Source organism: Venturia canescens, chromosome 1 (genome assembly GCF_019457755.1).
Source record: "Venturia canescens isolate UGA chromosome 1, ASM1945775v1, whole genome shotgun sequence".
NCBI lineage: Eukaryota > Metazoa > Arthropoda > Insecta > Hymenoptera > Ichneumonidae > Venturia > Venturia canescens.
Window position 1 is genome coordinate 237,252 of NC_057421.1, and position 25,661 is coordinate 262,912.

A 25,661-nucleotide genomic window follows, 5' to 3' on the forward strand; every position below is an offset into this window, starting at 1 on the left:
ATTTATTTCATCAATCGAGCCAATTTTTCAACATTGTTCAACATTGTTTCGCGCGCGCAGGTGAGGAAAAAAAAGAAATGAATCGATCTTTGATAAATTTTTCTCTTATCGTCCAAATGACAAATGACTCATTTGTTTTTTGGCGCGTCCGTTCGTTCGTTCGTTCACTCGCCGAGGGCATGCAGTAGAGGCGCGATTCGCGACGGCGCGGTGGCACTCGCCACCAGCCAGCAAAGGAGGAGAAGAAAAAAATGGACTAGTAGGGTTGGTAGAATCGCGGATGAAGGCGGTACCGCGCGCGGATGAGAAGGCTCGAGTAAACGGATAATGCGTATGAATTTGCGCAGGTTCGTAATCGGTCTGCTCGCATTTCTCGTGATATTTTGGTTGTTTGGAAAGAATAAATTATTGCTTCTGGCTGGTGACGATGGCGGCGGCGGCGGCGGCGGCGGCGGCGGCGATGACGGGGAAAAACGGATAATAGATGAGCAGCCCGTCGAGACTTCCGTCGGTTATGAGAATATCGCGGTAATCGAGCAGGAAAAACGAAATAATTTGAGAGGGTCGGGGCGCGCGTACGCACCAGGGGCGTATATGGCTGGACGACGCCCGGGAAATCACTCGTTTTGCAAATGGTATCACGGCTTACCGATCAATCTCGAATATCGAGCGGAGAAAATAGTCTCGAGTCCTCAAGCTCGACGACGCGGTGGAGCTTCTTACAGAGTATTGCCTTATGCGACTCGAGGCTGGGGCTGGGGCTGGGGTTACAACAGCATATACTCGGAGCAACAGGACGAGCGATTTCATTTAGCGAGAGATTTGGCTCTTTGCACTCACGCGACCGCGGACCAGGTTTATCACGTCGTTGAGCTCGCGACACGATGGGAAGGCCCCATTAGCCTCGCCGTTTTTGCTCCCGGTTTCGATGCTGGACTTGCCGTAACTCTCCTCGAACGTGCCTGTCGCTGCGAACCTCAAATGGCCAAGGTTTTCTCCTTCCCCCCAATACTTGTATATACTTATATATAGCGGTAACAATATTATAATAGGTATAATAAATATCGAATTGATATCATAAGTTTTAATGCTGGACGTAACCTAGATGGAAATTTTTTTCAATTGATTTTTTTAAATCTTTCATTTTGATTTTATTTTTTATTTCTTACGTTTTACGTTTAAAATTTTTTAACACCTTAAAAAATAATTACAGTTTGTATTTTTTTTATGTTATGTTTTTTTATGATTTGTGTAATTTTTTTCGAATTTTTGTGTGGAATTTTTTTCCACATTTTCTCGTGATATGGTCCGGAAACAAGGGACCATCAATGTACTTGTCCCAACCTGTTTTTCCCTAGGTTATATTAGGTATAATAAATATAACGAAGGTATACGGATACGATTTTGTTATATTTTTAATGCGCATGCGGTGGTGGCATACACGACGAAAAGGTGACGGTACATCTGGTTTTTCCGGTTGGACGTCCACCCGTCCTGAGCCCTCTCGTTCGTCGGGTCTCCTTCGGTGATTGCGCGGCTTCCGATCTTCAATTTAAAAAATCGGATACCGAGAGAAAAAAACGCGGCATGCGTTATCCTATAAACGTTGCGAGAAACGTAGCGAGAAGCTTGTCACCGGGGAAAAGAGTCCTCGTCTCGGATATCGAACTCTTACCGAGCGAACGACTCGCCTCCGGATTCCTCCGAATGATCAACACCCGTCGGCTACCCGTTCCTACCGATCGTACCGATCTTGTTTTCGTAGTGCCTATTTTTGAGATCGATGCTCGCGAAAGAGCACCGAGGAACAAGACTCAACTCGTTGCTGCCGTCCGAAATGGTCTCGCCGTTTATTTTCATCGTTTTGTTTGCATCCATTGTCAAAGATTTCCCGGTATAACCAGATGGATGCTTCGACCTGATCCCGGTCGCGTCAAACCGCTCATCCTCACCAGACGAGAATATCCGTATCATCGATGGGAACCCGTTTTTATCGGGACCAAAGACGATCCTATGTACAACGAAGACATGTCCTGGGAAGGCCGTCAAGACAAAATGCTACAGGTAAGACGACAAAAACCATTTCTTTTTCTCGTATATCTCACCGCGTTTACTGCTTCCGTAGATGCTGGAAATGTGTCTGATGAATTATCGTCTCATCATATTGGACGGTGCTTTCCTCGTCCACACCCCTGGAATTAAGTACAAACCCTCGTCGCCCTCGTCGCGAATGGATATGAGCAACGAGAGCCACCCTGCTGCTCCGGCCAGCCTTGAAGAAATCCGAAATGCTCGTATATATCACAATTTTACACGACGATTGCTCCAAAAGTATCCCATTAATAGAAAATGCGGACAATAACAGAGATATTCCTCCCCCCTATATCATTTCGCATTATTTTATTCTCAGGGGAATTTATTTATTGCGCGCTTATTTTGTCGATCGCGCTTATAAATATGTCGCAGCAGGTCACAGCTGCTGCCCTTCTCGTACCGATTTTACAATACTACACTAATATTCTTAAAACATTTTGTTACTATATAAATTATTATATTATATACATGAGTCAAGCGATATTACATGATATCATTGACGCGGCGGGAAGGATATATATTCATAGTTGTAAATAGACATGAACGATGAAATGCGTTTAGCCGGGCCCAAGAACCTAGCCTAACTTCAGAATCTAGTTCCAGACGGTAAGCAGAGATGTCGCCATGGTCGTTTTTTTTTGTAACGGTGTAGCTCGAATTGAATATGGGGCTTTCCATTGTAACAATTTGAAAAACCAGCAAAGTCTGACGTTAGCTAGAATACAATTTAAAGCATTGCGAATAGCTATGGGATATAGAAAATCAACGCCTACGAATGTCATTCTGGCTGAAGCGAACGAACCACCACTTAAACTGAGGTTTGAATATATGTGTAGAAACTATTTTACGAGAGTATGCTCCAACAGTGAGCACAAACTGCTACCGATATTAGAAGATTTAAACGACTATTTAGAAAGTCCTGTGAGAATCACAAGAGGTGTAATACCAAGTATTATCAAAATATTTCGAGAACATGAACAACCTATAAAACACTACATAGCTAAAATCCCCGAAACCACACTGCTTCATTAGTTACTCCATATGACTCCCTATTTTTCAAACCAGAAGTCTCATTTACAGAGGGTAGACGAATTCAAAAAGCTGATAAATGCAATGAGGTGTTTAATAAAGTTTTCGAAGAGAAGATGAGGGAATCAATCGCTTTCTTTACAGATGGCTCTAAAATGAAAAATAGAGAGCTTGTAAGTGTCGCGACAGTAAGGAAAAACGACAATCGGGCTTTCATGTTCAGAGTTCCAAAATACGCATCGATATTCACAGCAGAAGCAATGGCCTTAATAGAGACACTTAAAATTATAAAAGAGACGTCGAACAATAAGTTTACAATTTTCTCCGACTCAAAAAGCGTGTTAGAGTCTATAAATGTATTTCCAAAACTTGACGGAAACTCCCAGTTGATTTTTTCTAATTAAAGATTCAGTTAAAACGATACAGGCCACTGGAAAAAGCGTTAAATTTTTTTTGGATCCCTGCACACAGAGGGATTGAATTCAATGAAATCGTAGACGCAAAAGCTAAAGACAGTCAACTCTGGTTGTGATTCGCAAATATCAATTCCTGGCGTAGATTGGAAAGCATTATGGAAGGAAAAGAAAAAAGACGAATTTCGTGACTGGTGCTAGGAAAGTGAACTGGAGAAAGGGAAACGATACTTTGAATTAGGGTATGAACAACGTAAGCAGCCATGGTTTGCGGATTTTAAGATTAATAGAAGAGCAATCTCATCAATTAAGATGATGGATCAGTCGGTAATCACAACCGTGAGTGCGAGAGAGATAACTGCAAATTTTGAAAAGGAAATTTGTCCACATTGTTCGTCTGATCGAAAAAATAAAAATGTCATCGGATTTTTGCGATCGTGCTGCGTACGATGACATTTTTATTATTTTAATCGGACGAACGATGTTAAAGAGCTTCAATTTCAAACATTCGAGGTGTGATTACCGACTGATCCATCATCTTAATAGACTAAGAAGTGGTCATACGTCACTGAATGCGAGCCTGAAGAAATTGAATATTATTAACTCAGACCTGTGTGAGTGTGGAAAGGCGAGCGAAACTGCCAACCATATTTTCTGGCAATGTGATCTCTTTGCGGAAAGCCGAGCATACTTGAGCGAGAACTTCGAAAAGCCAGAGAATTCCCGCCATATCACATCGAACCAATGATATTTAATTTGAAACGAAGCACAGTGGTGCCAATAGGAAGGTTCCTGAACTCCATCGCCCGACTAGTATAAGCAACCATATAGAGAAAAAAAAACTGCGCTGTAAATGACCGAATATGGACAAAGGGTAAATAGACCGAACAATATGTAAAAGACTGCATGGGATAATTGTCCCAAAGTCAATAATTTTTTTTGTTATATTTTTTTTCAATAAAAAAAAAATGTAGTGGCAGCACGTGCCCTCAGTGGGAGAGAGCCATTCAGGAAGAGAAAAAGAAGAAGACTCGTACCGTGTGCCCTAGACGCGCTGAGGATATTGAGGCGTAGAGCAATACGTATTATATTGAAACGCAGACCTAACCATCCGCTTACGAGAAACTGTCTCGACGGATTTGCCACGCAATGGCGGGGATGAGAAGCTTTGGGAGCCCACATTTTGTAACGCTCCGAGCGGGAATTATAGTAACTATTATTTCGAATGATTCAGTTTTGGGCGAGTTCGAATTGATAAAGAGTTGAAACTCACCTTGCGAATTTCTCTCCCAATAACAAAGATTTAATTTTTGATAAATATATTGACGAAAATATGGATCTTGACTCTTCGGCTGACAACAATGTTCTCCCTAATTCTATTCCGCTTCTAGGTAAGCCTATCTGACAGTTAAAGGTCTACAAAGTAATGCTTTTACCTGCCAGATAAGCTACCTAGCAGTTGGAACAACCCGCCCTTAGTCTCACAAATCTTTTGATTCTCACGCGCAGACTCCGTACGCTTCGCTCATACGCGGACCAATCACGCTGTTTTTCATTCTCCCACTCATTCAATTCTAGGGTCCCCCCGTGCTCCACCCTACCGCTCCGAACGACAAGTCGTTTGTTTACATCTGCCCCCGTTGCTGTCAAAATTTTTGGATTCCGTATCACGATAATGAATGCTTGAACAACACGCGCCGCCGGAAATGTTAGGAACGCATAGTTCAAATATCCGATATTGGTATATTGATACCAGTCGAAGAAGAATCTTTGTTCACGATATTCAATAAAAAAAAGTATGATTGACGGAACGGAGCCTGCTAAATGTCGTCGCATTAGCGAGCGGTAAGTTTTTAAGGTTATCCAACTTGCGTCTGCCAAGCCGTGATACCTCTTGCGCACAACTAAAATGTTAATTTTGAATTTCTTTCTTCTCGACGTTGCACATCCCGCGACCGGCTATCTTTGTCGAATAACTTTTCGAACGTCTAGTGGCGAAAACGAGCCTGAACAAAATTTCTACGAGTACATGGTTATTACGGAAACACTGTTGCGTGATTTAGAGGAATGCAAGGTATGGTATTTCGAAAAAAAAATGTTCAATCATTAAACGTCGTATGATTCAAGGATTTTATAAATAAACAAAACACATATATTTTTCTCTCCTGCTCAATGTTCTTATATAAAGGTAAAATTATTGATGCGACAGGTTGCAATGGCAATACGCCCGGATGCCAAAATAGTCAAAGACAAACTATGCTCAAACATTTTGATAGAATTAATATTGTTGAACGAATTGGAGAAAGCTAATAAGTGTGTAATTGAATATGGGCTCTCTACTCTGGGAGATGAATTATCCATCATGATCGTTCTAACAATTGTGACATTTCATTTATCGTCTCAAAAAAAAAAATGCTGCGAATTAAAATTTACAAATTGCTTCCTCAAGATGGTCAAGATGCACGATGCCCAAAGCTTACTCTATGAGGTGCTATATTTTTCATTTTGGCTTCCTCATAGAGGAAGCTTCGAGCATCGTGCATCTTGACCGTCTTGAGGAAGCAATTTGCAAATTTTAACTTGCAGCATTTTTTTTGTATACAAGGAAATAATGTATTTTCTCTACCTTCTTTTACGAACTTTAATTTATCTCTTTGTTTAAATTCATAAAAAAAAAAACTAAATGACGAGCCATCAGAAAAAACAGTTTGCGACTTTCAATTTTCATCGTTTTTCTATTTACATTAAAATTAAATAATTCAGACAACTTTGCTGGAAAGTATAGAGGAAGTACAGACTTATACACAATATCAAGAGACTCGGCAGAGTCTCGGGACAAGTACATTGACAGCCCTGCCGTCTGCTGGCTCGAGGCTCGCCGAGTATACTTTCTCTGATCTTACAAAATTTCCAAAAATTGAAGCGATTAGACGATTTTTTGAAAAACTCATATTTTCGTAAAATTCAAAATGTCATAAAATTTAAACCGCTAAACCGATATTTCACAAATTCAATACCAACCTTCCTATTATTATAGTCTATTTATAAAAAAAAAAATTATTAATAAATCTTAAAATTTTCGAAAGTTAGAGCGTCAACACCCTTTTTATGAAAATTTCAAAACGTCGTCAGATTCGTAATTTTTTACAAATTCTGACCAAATTATCAGAGAATGAAGAGCTTGTATAGATTAACATCTGTGCAAAACGGTAGCTCTGTATCTCAAACCGTTCCCGAGTTATAAGCGTTTGAATTTTACTGTGCCACAACACACACACACACACACACACACACACACACACACACACACACACACACACGCGCGCGCGCGCGCGCGCACGCACACGCACACATCCGGACATTTTTTCTAGATATGATTTTTCGATGTTTTGGAACATTTTGAGCACATTTATATTGAAAATTGGAAAAAAAAAATTTTCATCGTCACAAAACTTCTTCGGTGAGGAAGCAAAAATGAACAAAAATAATAATAAAAACAATTTTTTCAAGGGGGAACAAAAGCGTTGTCGAGCAGAATTGGAAAGGCTTACTCTTGAGACGAAACGTGCCTCCGAACTAGCCCGTGTATCGTTCTCCCGCGGGAATGGAGAAAAATGTCTAGATATCGAAATCAATGGTGAATCATTGGTGAATCTTAAAAAAAGAATTTCGATATTGGAAATGGAGAAAGAGACTGTTTATCAAATGTGGCAAATGACTCTGAAAACAATTGGGACATTGGAGGAGGAATTAAAATGTACTCAGAACGAGGGAAAAGCGACGAAATACTACGAAGAACAAATGGAGGGTGCAAAGGAAATGTATTCGGAAGCTATAAAGTCGCTCGAGTCGAAACTCCGTCGAGCGAAAGATAATTTTTCCAAGAATCAGGCTCTTTGGGAATCCGATAGAGAAAAAAGGGAGAGCCTGATGGCCGAAAAAATGGAGCTTGAAAGAAAATTGTCAATGATTGAGAAAGAAGCGCGTGAAAAGGAAGAATCGAACGCTCGTCTGATCGAAAGCTTGAAATCCAAGGTGGAATCTTCTCGAAACGAGTTGGAAAAAGTTGCCGAGGAAAAATTGGAATTGCATGAAAAGTTGCAAGAGGCGCGAAGTTTCGCAACGTTAACGATAGCCAAGAGCGAAGAATCCAAGAGAAAAGTTGCGGAAGCTTTGGAAATTGCGGAAACCGCTTTGAAGGAAAAAGAAGTAGCCGTTGAGAGGGAAACCCGAGTTGAGGAGGAAAGGGCTCGTTTGGAGTTGCGTCTTAAGGTGTTGGTTGAGGAGTATACGACGAGGCTCGATCGCGAACTCGTAGCGGTTCGCGAGTCTTTCGAGAGAGGCAACAAAAAGTGTGCTCTAGAAATGAAAGAGCTCAAGATTGAATTGCGTGAAAAGGTAACGCTTCTCGACAGGCTCGAGAGAGAAAACAAACTTTTGGAGGATGAACTAGAAAAAGTTGGTCGCGGCTCGGAGGCATTTATTCAAAAGTCCAGCGCGAACGTTCTCGATTTGGAAGAAAAGTTGAGAGAAGCTCGTACCAAGATTGAAACGTGCGAGGAAAATTGTCGGAAAAGATACGAGGATAAAATTCAACAAGGCGAAGAAAGAATGGCTGAAACGGAGGCAAGATTAGCGGCTTGTAACGATCGTTTGAGGCGAATGCAATTTTACGGCAACAAAGAACTCGACGAACGTATCGGAGACGCAAATGAGAGAACTAAAGAAATTCTCGAACGATATTCCATCCTTGAGAGACGGTTAGCCCGAACTCTTGACGAAAAAGAAAATATCGCTTGCCAAATGAGAACTCTACGAAAAGATTATGATCGGGAAGTCGCGACGAAAGATACCGAAAGGCGTTCGTACGAATTTCGAATCAGAGAGCTTCAGGATCATTTACGAATAGCTAATGATGAGATCGAAAAGGTCAATTCTCGTAGCGCAACATTGATGAAACAGATTGAAAACTTGCAACGAAATATACTGGAGAATGATACCGCGTGAGTCGTACATTATTTTTTACCCCATGCTATCTCAAGAGTGAAAAAAAAACAAAACAACAACAAGCGTTGGACTTTTAAGAAAACACCATTGTCAGTTATTTCTCTTCTATTACTCTCAGATAAATTTTTCTTATTGTAGCAAAGAGACACGGAAAATAATCAAATTTACGATAAACAATAAAAAAAGATAATTTTTCATTTGTCTAACAGCGGTTTGAGCGACCTCGAGAAACGGATGAACCAAGAATTAATATTGAAGCTGAAGACTTTACAGGATAAATTTGATCAGAGGACCAAAGAGTTGACGCAACACGTAGAGACCCATCAAAAACTTTGTCGGAGGTTAAATATTTCAATCATATTAACGGAAACAAATTTATGTAACTAGTGATAACGTGTAATTTTTCATTTACTATAGATGGAAGGACGAAGCGAAATCCCTTACCGCCAAGTTTCAAACACGATCCAAAGAATTTCGTGATAAAATCAACATATTGCGAAATGAAAACGAAGAATTGAATAAAGAATTGTTGATTTCTAGACAACAACTTGCGAATTGTAGACTCGAAGCGATTAATCGGTTCGTTAACCTTTCGAACGATAACGCATTTTCCGAATTTTCGAAAAAAAATCGACTCTGCTATTATTTACATGCGCATAAGAACCTATTCACGGTTGAGTGGAAATTTAATGTTTCTCGAAAATCCGTAGAATACCATGAAAAATCGATCAACGTTTGGTTACCGTCCAAAACGTATGGGATTCCATGCGTATTGAACGAACCGAGAGAGAGAGAGAGAGAGAATGGAATGGAAATAATAGCAAAAACGTATGAGATCGAAGCGATTTTTTTTTCGTCTATTTCGAAAGTATAATAGTCTAATATTTAAAAGAAAAGACTTGGTTTTATTTTATTTTATTTTTTCAGATTTGATCAGGGAGACGAGATAACGTGACAATGTCAAGGATACGAGTTGCTTGCATTCGTTCGGCCCATATTGCAGGTCGTTGTAAATATTATAGGACATTTTCTCAATTGTCATTTATCGTGTAAAGATAAAAATAAAGATTTGTATTTATCGATCGATCAGATGTTTATTTTAAGTCTCGGAGTAAACCTTCATGCAATTTCAACAATTCCGTTCGGTAAAAGTTCAACTTCAGATAATTTCAAGATATAATATGAAATAAAGAAGTCGTAAATAATATTATTAATAATAATAATAATAATAATAATAATAATAATAATAATAATAGTCGATGGAAAATTGAACAAAGAACGAATTTCAACGATGAGCCTGGAAGTGGAATAAGCAATTTTTTGAACCTCAATGTTATGGTAACAAGTTTTTTCTTTTTACAAAGTAAGATTCTTATGGGAGATACTTAGGCGCAAAGCTTTGAGCAGCAGAGTGCTGGCTTAAGAACTGGAATCGATGCATGCGTTAAATAAGCTTGGAAACCAATAGAGAGTTTCGCTCGAGTCCTGCTCGTCCAGCCAGGCTAAACCCATTTTAACCATATATTGCAGAGATTTTTCAGCTCTATCCTTCTCCCAGTGCAATTTGTCTTGTAACAACGAGGCAGAGACATGAGCTTCACCCGAAAGACTGGCTTGTTGCAAAACTGCGGTGTGATCCATACTCAATTCTCCTGGTACCGAATGAACCAAGTGTTTTCCCCTACCAACAGGCACAATCGCAAAACCGTTTCCAAAAATACGTAGTTTTTTTGCAGCCGCAAGCAGATCCTCATTCGTTATTTCTTGGTGCTCCTTTCTCTTGCCCCTCGCTCGAATCAATCTGTCTCGTAATTCGTCGAGTGATATTAAACCACCGGTTTTGTAATTCGTTGCTAAGCACACTTCCACTATTTGAACTGCCAACTCGTAATAAAATTCTCCTATTCCTAATACCGACCAAAAGCCTTTTCCAGAAGCCAACGGATCGACCCCTATAGAGGCGCACATCTCGGTAAATTGACGACGGAATTGAGCATTCTTCTTTATTTCATTCTTGTGATTAGTTGCAAACTCTTCTAAATTCGATCTGAAAGTTTCCATTTGTTTTGTCATTTGTTCAAACTGTGATTCTTGAATCTCTGTCCCTTTGTCCTTGTATTTCTCCTGCTCCAACTTTTGCTTGTGAATCGCTCCCACACCCGCTTTCCTTCTCATTTTTATTCCTGTGAAAAATCAAACAGTACACCGTGGTTCTCACGTGAAAGAAACTAATATAATAGCGCATAATCCAAACTGACATTTATATGAAAATGTGTGTCATAAAAATCATTCTATTGACATTTAATTCATAGTATATTTTTTTGGTCAAAGGCCAGAAAAAGTTGATAAAAAACGGTTTTAAACCTACAATCTTAAGCTTTGAGACAGAGTACCAGACTATTTATTGAATTTAGTATTAATCAGCATTTCGGACTTGAATTTAAATCATTTCCAAATGATTCGTACTTTGTTTGTGTAAAGTTATCTGCTACGTCGTTGAATAAGTTTCGGATTATAAACAAGTACACAGAAAGAAAAAAAAAGAGCCAACAATTATGCGATAACCGTTGCTCCAGGCTCCAGGACTGTCTTCTTCTTCTTCTTCTTCTTCTTCTTCTTCTTCTACAGTTTCAACAGTTTGGCTGGGATCCCTTCTTATGTGGGTTCCAGGACTGTCAACTGCTGTTAACAACACGAACGCAGCGCTAAATCCCCTCTTGTTGGAAACGGCTGCCCGCCAAAACACAAGTACTATAGTGTGGCCGCATTCGTCGCTCGTATCATCATCCATCACATCACCATCGCGGCGGTTTGTGACGAATGCGTAATTCGTCACCAGAGTGCGCTGATTTCTGTGCTAAGAACCGCGAATTTGGTACTTTAGCATTTCATACTGATTTGATAATTTGATCATTGAAATATTAATAAATGAGAGGAACGTGACGGACTTGGGTGACTAATATATAAGTATAGCATAAACAATAACCGCTAGTCGATAAGAAATAAAATATGAACGTATTGACTGACTCGTTTTTACAGTTTACATTATAATAATCTCCATACGTTGAAATGTATCGAAATAAGGCTTTCTTTGATTTCTTATATAAATAGTTCTAGTATTCTAATACGATACTTTTATCCACTTTCATCTTATAAACATTAGGCTAAGACATATCCATCGTCACTCTTATGCTAAGGACTTGGAATAATAATAAGGGCATTGTGTCACTGTGAAGCGAGCGTGTGAAACCGAGGCGTGGGTCGTGAGTGAGCACGTCGTGAGACCCTAGAATTCGAATGAGTGGGAGAATGAAGAACAACGTGATTGGTCCGCGTATGAGCGGAGCGTACGGAGTCTGCGCATGAGAATCAAAAAGATTGTAAGACTGAGAGTCGAACGGAATAGAATTGGGGAGAACATTGTTGTCAGCCGAAGAGTCAAGATCCATATTTTCGTCAATATATTCATAAAACATTTAAATCTTTGTCTTGAGTTATTGAAGAGAAATTCGCAAGGCGAGTTTCAACTCCTTATCAATCGAACCTACCCAAAACTAAATCATTCGAAATAATAGTTACTATAATTCCCGCTCGGAGCGTTACAGGTTAGCGGCGGTGGCTCCTCCAGCAGCTGTGGTGGTGCTCCTGCTTCCTGCTGCTCGCTCACAGTCGAAGCAGCCAAGCCAAACCACTTAAATTTGGAAACCGCGAAGTACCTTTTATTTTTCGCTTTACAATGTGTTAAAATACAAATAGGATATATCATCCGTCATTCATTCAAGATAATAAACAGTAGGAAACACTCCGTATATAATAAAAAATGTCCAAGTTTAGCTTTGGAACTCCCGCAACTACTGCCGCAAATACGAACTTTGCTTTCGGAACACCAAAGTACGTAATTTTGAGGTTATACCGAACCAATCGCTCATTCGTTTGACAAATGCTAATCAGCCTGTAAAAATGATTTTTTCCATTAACGGCCGTAAAGCTGGACAATAGGGTTGCAAATAAATACTTGCGCTCCATAAAATTTTTATTCCGCACGTGAAGCTTACCATTTCTGCAGCCTAATATTTTGTGCCAAATGGGATTTTCATCTTTGCTAAGAATAAAACTCTAATTGAAAGGTCAACGACGACTACGAGCCTCGGGGGTACGACTTTTGGCGCACAAACAATCGCGGCGAGCGGCAGCTTAACTTTTGGAACTCCTGCAACGTCGACAACCGCAACGCCAGCTCTAAATTTTAGTTTTGGAGCGACGACTACCTCGACTCCTGGTCAGTCATCAAGTTTGTCGTTGGGTTCAACTACCGCGACTACAACCCCTAGTCTTTTTGGAACCCCTGGAGCTATATCCGCACCACCCGCAGCGGGTCTTTGTTTCGGCACATTGTCGACCCAAGCGGGTGGTGGTACGTTTGGAGCAACAGCCGGTACTCCAGCCACAAGTGGATTCAGTTTTGGAGCAACCGCAACAAAGACAACGACAACGACGACAACGACAACGACGCGTCCGTTATTTTTTTGTTTTGTTTGACTTTTTTTTTCTTACTTTTAAATAAATAATTGTAGACAAACGATTCTCGAACACTTCTTTTTAATGAATAATAATACTAATTTGTAGGATTGTTTTATTGTTTGATAATTGTTAAATAATTATATCGATTCGAGCCAATCCACAGTTCAGCCGAAACCTTGCTGAATAGTCAATGACGTAATGGTAATTTTTCAGCATCTCTATTCGGGAGTGGGCTGTTCGGAGTTAAACCAATATCGACCACCGTTCCTGTGATTGTCGCCGATACGAACAAAGGTCTTGGAGGTTTGGATGTTTCCATTAGCAGCAAAGGCCTTTCTCATGGAAGTAACAGTCCTACGGTGGCTAAAGAAAATCTCATTCCGAATGAGCTCACCCAAACGATCGACAGTTTCAAGTAATCGCGTAGAATTGTAGAAATGCTGTGGACACGATAACATCACTTGATGAAAATTTCATCGAGTCTATCGAAAAGATTGATTCGTATAAATAATAACAATGGCATTGTAATAAATGATAATGATATTATTTCAGAAAATTCGTAAAAATGCAAAAAAGCTTGAGTTCTGACATAGCGAGAGGTTCTTCTCGACCTCTGAATCGTTGCGCCGAGGACACTGCATCGCTCATGGAAATGTTGACCTCTCTCGCTGGATCTGTTCAACGCGATCGTTCTTTAGCTGATAAATTGAAGCAGGATACAGCAAAAGCCCTCCAGAATGCTGAAATAGCCCAAAGAACGCACGACACACCAGCGGGACTGCAGTACGAAAATAACGCTCCCCTACAATTTTTCATGGAACTCGCTGAATCTTTCGAGCAAGAAATAATCGTTTTCAGATCGCAAATCGAAACAACAGAAAAACACATACAAACAATGATGGCTCCCAGAGCTCTGACTCCTCAAGGTATAAAAAAATCATTGAATATGTCCTCAGTAGAAAATTTCTTCCTCCATTCGTCACGCTTCGTAATTTCATGATAGCCGATACAATAAACGAGATTGAGGAAAGGCGGCTTACCGTGATTAATAAAAATTGTTCACTTGATTACAGAATTAACAGCGGCTATGAGCAAAATTCATGAATCGTTAATCGCCGTAGCTGGAAGATTACAAGGGGCCCATGCTAAAGTGCAACAACAAAAGGAACAATATTTGAATTTTCGAAAATACGTTCTCAAAGATAGTAGCAATGTTTTTGAAGAAATAACGAAATATAATGAGAAGAATTCACGGATGAGCGTCGGTAGGATCACCAGCGGACCAACGCCCTTTGGACCAGGTAATTTTAGAGAAAAGAACTCTCTTTATGAGATCATTATTGGTTCGTTAGCCTGAATTTTTTTTTTCCATTTTCTTCCATCAGGTAACAAAAGTTTTCTCTCTTCGTCCGCGATGAACACGGGGGGGCGACCACCGAGTTACGGTACACCCAATCCATTAGGTAATTACGGATAATAATTATCTCTATCTATTTTCTAAATCAATAATATTAATTATTTGAATATCTTACAATGACGAGTGTAAAGAATAAACCGAGTCACTTGTCGACAAATACTGATCGATATAAAAAATTCTCAGAATTCTATTTATTATTATGTCAGTATGCTTGTTCCATAAAAGTGTCGTACACTCAGGTCTTGCGTGGATTTAACTTGAGGTAGAGAACGCCAATATAAGTAGTAGAGCATAATAAGCCTTATATTATGTTCGATTGGAGTACGGCGCGCGCGTGGGCTAAGACACACGATTGTCTTTGTCCAGCAAGCAGCTTTGTCTGTTGTATTTAGTGTTGTTTTTTTTGTTCTCAATAAACATTTGACACAACAGCGGGTTGAATCATTCGAAAGGGAATAATGTTCGAGGTTTTTCACTTCTCTTTAATATGATATGCTAAATAAAACGATCGTATTTTGAATAGACGAATGAGTGTTACATCGGAAATAGATCTAGAATAACAGTTGTTGGAATGCTTCTTTCGGATAATGAGGCGGAACAAATTAATTACGTTTGTTCAATGTGTTCAATTATGCGATTATCGTTTGTCCCTTCGAACAATATTTTTCCAACTTTCGTTTTTCATTGAATCTGATTTGTTTTTATTTTATTTTATTTTCCAGGAGAAAAGTAATTGCAGTATTGTAGAGGTATTAAAAAAGAAAAAAACAACAAAACTATTATAACTTAATATCATTTATGTGTCGTCCAGCCTTTGAGAAATATTCAAAGGCTTCGGTGGATTTGAAACTCGCATTTTCATTGTCTCTTCGAGGTTATTCATCTCTCAATACTTCATTCATTATTTATACGAAAACATTCATTATTCAAGGAGCGAACGAAAAGAATTTTAATTCGCGCGTTTCCGCAATAACTACAAACAAGTTGACTGCGTATACACCGCTTTTCGTTTTTTTCTCCTTTTTACGCTCGTACAATCATCATGCGATTCATTTTCTCATTCATTTTTTGCGGACAAATGCGAAAAGGGTACGTTCTGTAAAAAATTGCTTAATTCGCGATAAAAAAAAAAATAAAAAAAAAAAAATTTTAAAAAGAATTGATTTACGGTGTGTAAATAATAAAACAAATCGAGTTTCATTTTGGGTACCGACCATTCGTTGTCATTCACTCTTACGCTTCGTACAATACTTTTGTCCTATAAAAAAGTATCTTTGTTCGAAAAAAAATAACCAACACTAGTTTATTCAAGAGAAATCTATTACTTTTTGAGTAATCCGCAGACTCACGGACTTTGGTCAATAATTTGGCTGCCGATTTCTTTCCAAGAAAGTACGCGTTATAAAAAAGACGATCCTGTAAATTCAAATGCGATATAACAAAATTCACCGACTGTATACGTGTTTGGGGCGGGGGGAGCTCTCGATTTTCCCACTCAACCTCTGGCTGCTCTAAAACATCTCTGCGATAAATAAATGTATTTCGTTTAATCTTCGAGTTATGCTAAAATTAAATGTTTAATTCTTATCCTTGGTTGTTCAGCAGCGCGAGGGCTCAATTTTATTACCGTTATAAACGCATATGTATATTTGTATATATATTTATATATAAGTAAAGTTATTGTCCCCTAAAAAATATAGTATTATGGAAATCTCGAGAGAAATCCCGAATAACGCACAAGTCTCGAAACTTCACAGAGCTCGCGTAAAAAATGAAGTGTCGGGGGTGGATTTCGAAAATTTCAACAGTCATTAGATCGATATTTATTTTTATTCGAAACTTGGTCAATCCTCTCTTTTGATAATAACCTACTTTGTTAGAAAAAAATGAGCAGCCATCACAACATTACGTTTACAATTGCCAAACTCAGGAGAGTTATTGATTGTTGAAGATATATACACATATTCCTTTATCGACAATGTTTCGTAGTAAAATAAATTCTCGAACAAGGACAATTAAAAACATATCGTAACAATAATAACATATATGTATTGCTCAATAATTTGAAGACAAAACTTACTGTATTATTTCATATCATACTTATTGTTTTTATATCCTATGTTCTTGCGACTAACGCTTTACGGGTTTCCACAAATTGTCAACGCATCGCATTTTCACCCGTTTTAGTAACTCTTTCCCCATTGAATAATGCATCCCGCATCGCATTTGCACGAGGGCCAAGGAAAGCTGTGAACAATCCAGCCGCCGATACGGGTGACTAAATTTTTGTTAGATTTCAGTCGCGGTCGATCAAATTCCGAGAAACTGAGAAAAAGTGCCTTCCGCGGGTCCACAGGACGACTGATACGCGAACCGGGGCTCGGCTACTGACAATAATCAGGCACCGACCGACCGCGCGCTCATCATTGTCGAACCATGCAGCACTTGACATTCACCCTTTTCCTTTCCATTATTAAAAAATAAAAGCGTCAACACGACGATCGAAGTGTGATTAACGAGACGTGTCACACGAAAAGCACGTATTTCTTGGTTCGTAGCGTTCTCGCTTAAAATCACCATAATATTAATGGGAAGAGTAGAGAAAAAAGAGAAGAGGGAAAAAAGAACATGCGGTTCTGCACTACACGCGTGTCTTGATTTTGTTTTCTTCCAGCATTGGGAAATACGACCCCAGTTCCGTCAGCGGGCAACTTGACAATTGGAGCTTCCTTGAAACCTCCAACGGCGAGTCTGAATTTCAATCCCCCGATGAATCTAACGACTCCGCTAGCGACCACCGGTGACTCCAACTCTAGTTTTCAGCTTCAAAAACCACCGATTGGTAATAAAAGAGGAAAACACTGACACAGGCGAACGCTCTGTTAGACCCCTTTGGTTTGATGATTGCGCGTTACACCTCGTAGATTCCACGAGGAAAGTTTGCTTTTTCGTGACAGTAAAAATGCCATTCCAATTCGCATTGTTGGAAAACAATCAAATTTGTTGGGGGCTTCGTTGAGATTCAACGGCGCAAAATGTGTAATATTATTGTCAAGTGCACAAAAAAATACGTACGCGGAGTGAGCTGAGGCCTTAATTGACGATCTATCTATCTATCGATTGCGTCGAGTCACGAGGAATCATTGTAATAAGAGATTCGGTTCGTGGTGATGCACCGTGAATGGAGAAGAGAAATTTGAAAAATAGTACAAATAATTCTCCGTGAAATTTCGACCTTTCCTTCTGTGTTTGTCAAAAATTTAAACTACAAAAGTATAATTCAAAACAATACGAATCACGATTATTATGTACTTGTGAAATAAATACCTCATTTGTCATCGTTAATAGTTAAACGATCAATCGTTTTTCATTTATTATTCAATTATCAACAAATATTATAATCATAACGTTGTATATTGAATACTGTTGGGAGTTTAATTAAGAGAGTGGATCATCAGTACTGCTAAGCGCACCTAGAATTTTTCGAGATGAAATCTTTCAATACCGTTCGTTCGATCGCGATAAAAATGAATCAACCCACGCAGAACGATGACAGAAATGTGCCGATTCATTTTTATCCCGTTCGGACGAACGATGTTGAAAAATGTTCCTTACAAAATTTGCAGCTATATCTCTATCGCAGGGATTGCGATAAAATACCGACTGATCCATGCTTTTAATGCACAGACGTGCATCACCCTCAATTTTTCTCTATAATCGTCATTCATGTTCTGTAGTAGAAAATATTTTAGAAAAAATGGCTCCGACAGTCGTTCGTTACAAGGATGATGGCGCGGGCTTACAATTATATCGCCCCGACTTGTAATATCGGTATCAATAATCTGAATGCGTCTTGAATGTAAGAACTCGCGTTGGCGGCCTGTTGAAAGAATTCATAAAATCAATTATGTTTTAGAAAATTCATTGGAGTTTAACTTATTTGACCAAGTACGGGTATATACGGGAATACATTTTACAGGTTACTTACCTCGAGAAAAATAGTTGTGATGTCTATTCCGGTGTCGGGCTCTTTATTTTTTTTAATCCGCTCGTTCAGCCAATTGGAGAACATATTGGCGGCAATGCCAATTTGTCCGGACAGAATTCGCGTGAGTTGAACGAGAGCATCGGCCTCGTTTACGGTGCTTCGACGTTCCTTGACCAACAATAGTTCAGCAGTTTTGTGGAATCGCTCAACGGAAAAAGCGGTAAAACGTGCCAAGGTCGACACTGCCATTTGAAAAACTTGACGGTTGACGACCGTCGATTCATCCGACGATACATTTGTTAGGTATGTTTTCGTGTCTTTCCAGATCTATTGAAATAAATAATTAAGGAGCAATGAAAAATTGACAGATCGTTGATACAGCTAATTGAAGACTAACTAATCACTGATAATCGTCGGTGCTTAGAAAGCTATTATTAAATCTTACATCTTCGAGTTTGTCATAATTAATGGAAATCCCTAAATCTTGGCATGCAGTTTTGAGTCTTTGTTCCAAATCATTTTCGCTCTTTCCCTCATCTTTCTCTTCCTCTTCCTCTTCCTCTTCGTCACCGAGGTCGCAAAGTTCTTTGACCTCTTGGAGGGTTTCTTGGATAGAGGCGAGTTCGTCCGCATCCAGAGTAACGAGCCTCTGTTGAATTTTCATGTTGCACTGTTTTGACAACATTTCTAATGCTTCCAAATGTACGAGGCCCTGAAAATCGTCGAAAAGACTTTCGAAATGAACCTGTCTCGACAGCTGTTTTTCCTCAAGAGATTTCTCTTCGGCTTCAGCCTTTTCTTTAGCTTCTCGCAACATTTGCGATAATATTGGCTTGTCACTCTCGTTTGAGAAAAATGCTCGTTTTTTCTTCAATCCTGGATCACCCTCTTGCAAAACTTCCATTGTCTTTTTGCCTATTGTTTCGAGCGTTTCTAAACCACCACTTATTACTTTACTACTGGTTGTCTCAACTAGTTTGGTGATGGACGATACTCCTGACAATAGGTCGTTGAATCCGAAAGAAACTTGCGGTGGCTGGATTTCGTCGTTCAGACAGGAAGACTCATTAATGTCTAGCAAAAGAAAGAAATAAATTCGTTTTATTGAGAATAGAAGATTAGTTTTCGAAAAGATTTTTTTCTCTCCCTTATTTCTTTTTCCTCTACAGTTTCGTGGGAATGTCAATGAAAAATCATCAAAGACCAAAAGTAACGCTACGTCAAGTTATTCCAGATAATTATATCGCGCATAAAAAATTGTTTTCACCATTTTGACAATTGTATTTTTTTTTAATTTGAAAAAAATGCTTCTCTTTACTCCTTCGGGCATGAAAAATGAGAATGAGAAAACGAAGAAACAGTTAAACCAGACAAAAAGCGTGCAGTAAGAATAAAAAAGGAAAATGATGGTAAAGCGAAAGGCTATTTTACCAGTTATTGAATTCTCATTGGTCGCGTTATTTTGAATGAGTTCCTCGGGAGTTGGCGCACCCATGGCTTCATCGAGAAGAGTAAGACCGTGCGTGACGTGGCTGGTCAATGTGGTAACTCCTGCAGTTGCAGAATTTAAGAGAGAGGCAACACCCCAACTGCCCCAACTGCCCCATCCCGAGTTCTCCGGTTCTCTCATCTTTGGCAAAGCGGATCTGGTTTTATCATTGTCTTCGAATTCGGACAGAATAGTTTTGTCGTCCAAGCCCTCCCATCCGTCCGGTTTGAAGATCTCTTTGAACTTTTTTTCTGATCTCAGTTCTTCTGGCATTTTGACTTTGTCAACTTTGTTAAGGCCTTTGAGAATCTTAGCTGTCTCTTCTTCGTCAAATTCCCAGCATTCCTCTATAACGGGAGGTTCTTTGTCGTGCGCTAGGGCTTTAATTTTCAATTCCTCGTGCACCAAATCTGAGGTAAGCGATATTGGACCGCCAGTTATTTTACTTCCCAATTTTTTTGTTCCAAGATTAGCCTCCTTGTCTTTTGATTTCATTTGACAGAGTACCTTTTCTCTTTTACTTTCTCTTGAGAATCTTTCTTCTTTTTGTCCGGTACTCCCCATCTGTTCTGCGATACCGCCGATTTCTTGTGTCACAGGAGCTTTCTTTGTGGTTTCCGCATCCAATTCTTCTTTTAAGGAACAGTACTTGGTTTTAGCTAAAGTTTCAACAGTTTGCTTGTTACTTTCCGTTTGAACCCGAGTTTTTATATTTCTCTGGGACATGCACGAATTTTCTATTGTTTCTTTATTTCTAGCATCTCTCAAGGGGCAAGCTTCATTTGCCAATAATTTTTCTTCCATCTTGTTTTTACATTGGTTCTGAACCCAAGTTTCAGAGTTTTCATGTTGCGTGACCAATTTTTTTGAGACTCGTTCATCTTTTTCTTCTCTGGGATTCATGAATTTGTTTTTAGTGAATACTTCGTTTCTCTTAGTTTTTTCAATAATTTTCGAAACGTTCTCAGTTGTAGAAGAATCTGTAACAGCAGGAGGTTCCAGCGAAACCGAAGAATGTTTATCAGCAGCAAAATTAGAGCGCGATCTTCGGCCCTGGCCAGAACTCTGAATGCTGCAATTTCCTGAATTCCGGGTAGTCAAGTTTTTCGTAGTGACTGGCATGCACTCGTTGTCATCGTCCGAATCGGAGCCGATCGTGGATGTAGTATTTTGCCATTGTCGTTGATTGCTCGATTTCCTCGTCGTTATGTCGTCAGCTACGAGTTCCTCGTCAGCGCTCTCGAAATCGTCGCTGTCCGAAGTTGCCATTTTCTCGTGGCTTAACGATTCTTGGATATTTGTCCAATCTTTCGTGGAATAAACCAGCTTAGAGGACGATGTTTTTCACACACCCAACGCAACCTTTTGTTCTCAACTGTTCACTTTTTTTCACCGTGGCGAATATCCAAAATCAAAATTGATAGATATTATCACGGCGGTGCGGGGACAGACTACCGGATTCATCGAGAACGCGATCTTCCCCAGCAGTTTTGATAAACGTTGTCTATGCAATTTGCGAATTTATGAATAATATATTTTTATTGTCACGGTGGATTTAGTCCACGCGACATTTCGAACGACATACGTTCACACTTCACACGTATGTAAAAAAAAACATGTAAATAGGTCACGTGATTCGACGAAGGCCTACTACGTCTGGTCGACGAGCCGTCAGGCTGCTAGGGTGGGAGCAACAGTTGGCGATCCTGTAGATAGAGGCTGCTTTTGCCGAGCGTTTGAACGACACGACAAGCATATACACATGCAGCGAAGAATACGACGTAAGGAGTTTCTAGGTAAGGAAGGAAATGGTTAGCTTGGTAAAGGAGATCCCTACGCAGTGCATAGTTGCGGTGAGAAATATATTGGATATTGGGATCGTTGCCTTTCGACTTCGAATAAATAATTCTGTTTAATTAATAAAAATTGAGCCTCTCAAACATTTTTCAGTTGGATACGAGGGGCGACTTTCCCATATTTTCTCTTAAACAGCTCTTATATATAGTAAGGGAACCAAAAACGGGAATTATGTGGAATATATAAGTGAAAAAAAAGGCAGGGCAGTGTTAGAATCCTATAGCTTATTTTGTTTATCATCAGACGTAACGTCGTCGATCACATTTTCATGGTTACGATACTTTAACGGATTGTATTACCAATATATATATATATTCTAAAGGCCGCGCGAGCAGTAGGTTAGAAACATATATATATATCACGGTGTTAGACCGTTTCGGCGTAACCAATAAATCATAAAATATCTGATATTTCGGGTCGCGCGTATTAAAACATAATATTTTCGTTTGCTCTCTCTCTCTCTATATATATATATATATATATAGATTATCCTGTGACTTGGAAAAATTTTCTTGTCAATAGAACCAGGCTAAGAATCGTACCGGAATCGGTTCGGTTAATTTTACAGTCATGTGTGAAGTATCCCGCTCATATATAATAATGTGCGCGCATGAGAGTGGATTACGTCCGTACTTCTCTCTCTCTCTCTTTCTCCCTCGAAAAGGTTTGCGCGCGCGGGTTGTTTTCTGCACTTTCATCTCGACAGTTTCGACACTTATTATGGCTTATGACTTATTATGACATTATTACTCTTATTATAATATTATTAAAAAACGAAGAACAATCGTATCGGTTAAATTGTTTTAACATAAGCCCAATAATAATAATATATGCCAAACTTCGTGCAGTCACGTTTATATATATATATAGTTAATATAGTGTCGCGAAGCCAGTATGCCAGTATTCACTCCCGGTCTGTCGCTCAGCGGGCGATGAGTATAGCGTGTCCGAATTAATGAAATAAATTAGTATGGAAAATGAGAGGTAGGGAGTTTTGTGACGATTGGGGCTAAGAACATTAACGCGCATCACAATATAAATATGCCCAGCATACATATATAAGTTCTATATATATACTTACTCGACCACACATAGTCTAGAATTGAGAGTTTTGATCGCAGTAGTATACATTGTTTACCGATTTTATCTAATGAAATGAATAGTTATGAATATGAACGATCATCTCCAACAATTTTCGAACTCATTGCAACGGTCAAGTGATTGAGGAGGGGGAGGGGTCGAAACATTTCGTAAATGGTCAGTGCTTTAGAATCGATTGGGAATGAACAAGTGGGGATTCTGCAATTCAAATATAGTCTCGATAAGGATCGTCGCAAACTCATAAGAGATTCTGAAAATCAAACGCAAATTTAACTGATTTTTTTTTTACACTTCACTTTATAAGATGCAATCGGTTTAAAAGCGGTGACATAATTTTCATTCTAATGCCTCAACTTCCTTAAGGAGAACAGGTGCGCTGGATCATATTATCGCGACAGTTCGCGGGGACTCGAATTGAAAGACGAAATTGACAAGTCGCTTATTGCGTATGGTGAAAAGGTAGAAAGTCTCCGGGCGCGACTCGAGTCGTCAAAATGATTGTGCATCGGAGCATGAGATCCTGGTATATGATAATCGGAGGCGCGTTATTTACAATATTTCGTAGTGATAAATACTCAATTTCGCATAGTTAACTTTGGTATGAATATAAACGCGTGTTGCGATACTCTATATATATATGCTGTGAATTTTGGGAGGACGCATTGTAGAGTGCACGCGCCGACGACGACGGATGATATAAGAGGTATTGTTGCTGCTGGTTGGCCAATATATATATGTTAGGTAGAACGTGTGTTACTATAATCAAATGACCCTGACCATCGACGGTGAGAGCAGCGGGGTGAATGTGTACAGTATTCTTATTAAGCATCGTGTTCGTATATCGTCGTTACCACGCGCGCATGGCGCACATAACCGAGTTCATGCGACTTATCTTCAGCAGAGGGTATATATATATGCGTTGTATACCATATACACGTCTGACAATGATCGCGTGTGTCTACCCGATATAAAAACGGTACAAACAACGTGCATTGATAGATGCCTTAAAATCTTAGGCTCCAACTTTCCTCTCTCTCTCTCTCTCTTTCACGACTTGGCGCCATGTGCACCAAAAGTCCGTTTCGCACTTATATATAAATTTTCTACCGTTATGAATATGAAATGAAGTTCTGTACACGATTTCAAATAAAATGCGCCATTTTGGATAATATATTGCCGATAAAGTACGCGTTGAAATTTTGATGCTAGCTGCTCTTGTGTACACTTTTCGATCAAATATATATTTGATGCGACTGAATGAATATTTAATTTTCATCATATGCAAGCAGATTGAATAACAATGATTCCGACGTTGACAAATTAACGAGAAATGACTCGATTCGATCAATCATGGAGTTGGGTTGTATCGGAGAAAAAATATACTAGATAACAGACAAATGGTGAAAAGTATTAATTAAACCCGTGACTTTGTGACTAGCAACGGCCCTGGCGCACCTGCGTATATTTCTTTCGCGCGGTGCGAGGAGAGGACAGAGCGCGTACGGTGGCGCCGTTGAGAATCGTAGCGCAAAATATTTGAAACACCGAGGGAAAGGGCACCGGTGGTTCTCGGGAGAGCTTCATTCGCGTGTACCCGGCGCCGTTCGTGCACAGCGGTCAGAGACACGAGCGCGAAGCGTCGCGTCGCCGGATGGAAGGGGGGAAATCGAGGGAGAGAGAAAGAGAAAACGAAGCACAGAGAAACCAGTGGTTCGAGTGCGAGAAAGGGGGGAAATAATGGACGAAGATGGAGTCCAGGTGAGACAGGACTATCCGGTGAGTAGGAAGAGGGAGAGAGGGATATAAAAAATAGTGAGAAACGAGAGGGAGAAAGAAAAGAAGAAAAGATGGGTTAAATACGTACACACGGTGTATGAACGTTGGGCCAGCCATGTTCGATCATTCAATATGCTCGTTTCAAAACCCTATGCTCCCTATGCTCGTAAAAACTGCAAAAAAAAAAACAAATTCATGAATACTAAGAAACTGCAAATATTTTTGTTTCCCGTGTCTCTCTCTCTCTCTCTCTCTCTCTCTCTCTCTCTCTCTCTCTAAATAGTCGCCCCGATAAAACTAGCAAAATTATTTTGAGATATAAAAGTGCGCGGTGAAAAGAAAATTCACGTTAATTAAATCTTGTCTATGAATGTGCACAGCGTAGATTATTACATTGAAAAATAGAAAAAAAACAATCAACGATTAACTATATGAGAGAGGGGAATAGCGACGTGTACGTGTGTTAGAGCGAGTGGAAAACACAGAGAGCGAGCAAGAGAGAGAGGAGAGAGAGAGAGAAGCAAAAGAGGAGTGCGCGCGCCGAGGCATGCTGCCGACTGGTAGTTGACTTGACAGTGTCGTACGGGTGGCCGATGGTAACTGGCGGCCTGGGACGCGCAATCAGTGCCAAGGAGCACGAGTCTTTTTAGGGAATATAAATGGCAAAATTGCACAATAATAGATGTAAAAATATTAGAGTGATTGCATCGTCAAATTGAGAATTGTGCGGTATCTTGGTGAACGAGTCTCTATCATACACCATCTTGTTTTACGTCGGAGTTTTCGTGTATACGCGAAAATCTAGAAACTACCAGGATCTATTTGAATCGGAATCAACGTTGCGAGGAATATCAGTGCATATAAAATCGATAAAAAGGTGTTTGAATAAACGACTCGTGAGAAAGGAGTCCGTGAACCTGTTTTTATTTTCTCGATGAAAAGAGATTCGAGCGTCACTGGAAGCGCAAG

The 25,661-nt window shown here is 39.6% G+C and overlaps 6 protein-coding genes across 14 annotated transcripts in view; 4 read left to right on the forward strand and 2 right to left on the reverse strand.

Annotated features, from left to right (window-relative positions):
• The first annotated feature begins 204 nt into the window (after positions 1–204).
• LOC122418963 (beta-1,4-glucuronyltransferase 1-like) lies at positions 205–3,544 on the forward strand. The gene is made up of 3 exons (XM_043433148.1): positions 205–990; positions 1,453–2,064; positions 2,126–3,544. The coding sequence occupies exons 1-3, from the start codon at positions 328–330 to the stop codon at positions 2,360–2,362; spliced, it is 1,512 nt and encodes a 503-aa protein (XP_043289083.1). The 5' UTR covers positions 205–327; the 3' UTR covers positions 2,363–3,544.
• Positions 3,545–3,964: 420 nt separating this feature from the next.
• Positions 3,965–9,629, forward strand: LOC122418957 (citron Rho-interacting kinase-like). Its single transcript, XM_043433135.1, has 6 exons — positions 3,965–5,381; positions 5,529–5,610; positions 7,047–8,539; positions 8,753–8,884; positions 8,961–9,122; positions 9,471–9,629. The coding sequence occupies exons 1-6, from the start codon at positions 5,335–5,337 to the stop codon at positions 9,496–9,498; spliced, it is 1,944 nt and encodes a 647-aa protein (XP_043289070.1). The 5' UTR covers positions 3,965–5,334; the 3' UTR covers positions 9,499–9,629.
• Positions 9,443–11,211, reverse strand: lsn (vacuolar-sorting protein SNF8). 2 transcript variants are annotated; one of them, XM_043433290.1, is made up of 2 exons: positions 10,912–11,211; positions 9,443–10,726 (listed from the first exon to the last, which is right to left on the reverse strand). In XM_043433290.1, exon 2 carries the CDS (start codon positions 10,716–10,718, stop codon positions 9,963–9,965), a length of 756 nt encoding a protein of 251 aa, XP_043289225.1. In that variant the 5' UTR covers positions 10,719–10,726; positions 10,912–11,211; the 3' UTR covers positions 9,443–9,962. The 2 variants fall into 2 exon arrangements, with proteins under 2 accessions (XP_043289225.1, XP_043289216.1); XM_043433281.1 differs by having other exon boundaries at positions 11,010–11,209.
• A 966-nt stretch (positions 11,212–12,177) lies between these two features.
• Positions 12,178–17,834, forward strand: LOC122408340 (nuclear pore complex protein Nup58-like). Of its 3 annotated transcripts, none has more exons than XM_043415066.1 (8): positions 12,178–12,434; positions 12,671–13,056; positions 13,278–13,479; positions 13,617–13,990; positions 14,138–14,365; positions 14,450–14,527; positions 14,721–14,743; positions 17,156–17,292. In XM_043415066.1, the coding sequence occupies exons 1-7, from the start codon at positions 12,364–12,366 to the stop codon at positions 14,735–14,737; spliced, it is 1,356 nt and encodes a 451-aa protein (XP_043271001.1). In that variant the 5' UTR covers positions 12,178–12,363; the 3' UTR covers positions 14,738–14,743; positions 17,156–17,292. The 3 variants fall into 3 exon arrangements, with proteins under 3 accessions (XP_043271001.1, XP_043271008.1, XP_043270992.1); XM_043415073.1 differs by lacking the exon at positions 14,721–14,743 and adding an exon at positions 15,204–15,230 and having other exon boundaries at positions 17,156–17,290; XM_043415057.1 differs by lacking the exon at positions 14,721–14,743 and having other exon boundaries at positions 17,156–17,834.
• LOC122408329 (protein FAM114A2) lies at positions 17,817–21,606 on the reverse strand. Its single transcript, XM_043415048.1, has 4 exons — positions 19,901–21,606; positions 18,915–19,543; positions 18,470–18,796; positions 17,817–18,361 (listed from the first exon to the last, which is right to left on the reverse strand). The coding sequence occupies exons 1-4, from the start codon at positions 21,225–21,227 to the stop codon at positions 18,287–18,289; spliced, it is 2,358 nt and encodes a 785-aa protein (XP_043270983.1). The 5' UTR covers positions 21,228–21,606; the 3' UTR covers positions 17,817–18,286.
• Positions 21,607–24,530: 2,924 nt separating this feature from the next.
• The window catches only part of kibra (WW and C2 domain containing protein kibra), a 60,929-nt gene continuing 59,798 nt past the window's right edge, over positions 24,531–25,661 (forward strand). The window contains exon 1 of one of the 6 annotated variants that reach the window (XM_043414927.1): positions 24,531–24,674. The gene's annotated coding sequence lies outside the window, so the exon portion shown is untranslated. Of the gene's footprint in view, positions 24,693–25,250; position 25,661 lie in introns of those variants that run through there. The other 5 variants (XM_043414944.1, XM_043414953.1, XM_043414936.1 and 2 more) reach the window with 5 other exon arrangements.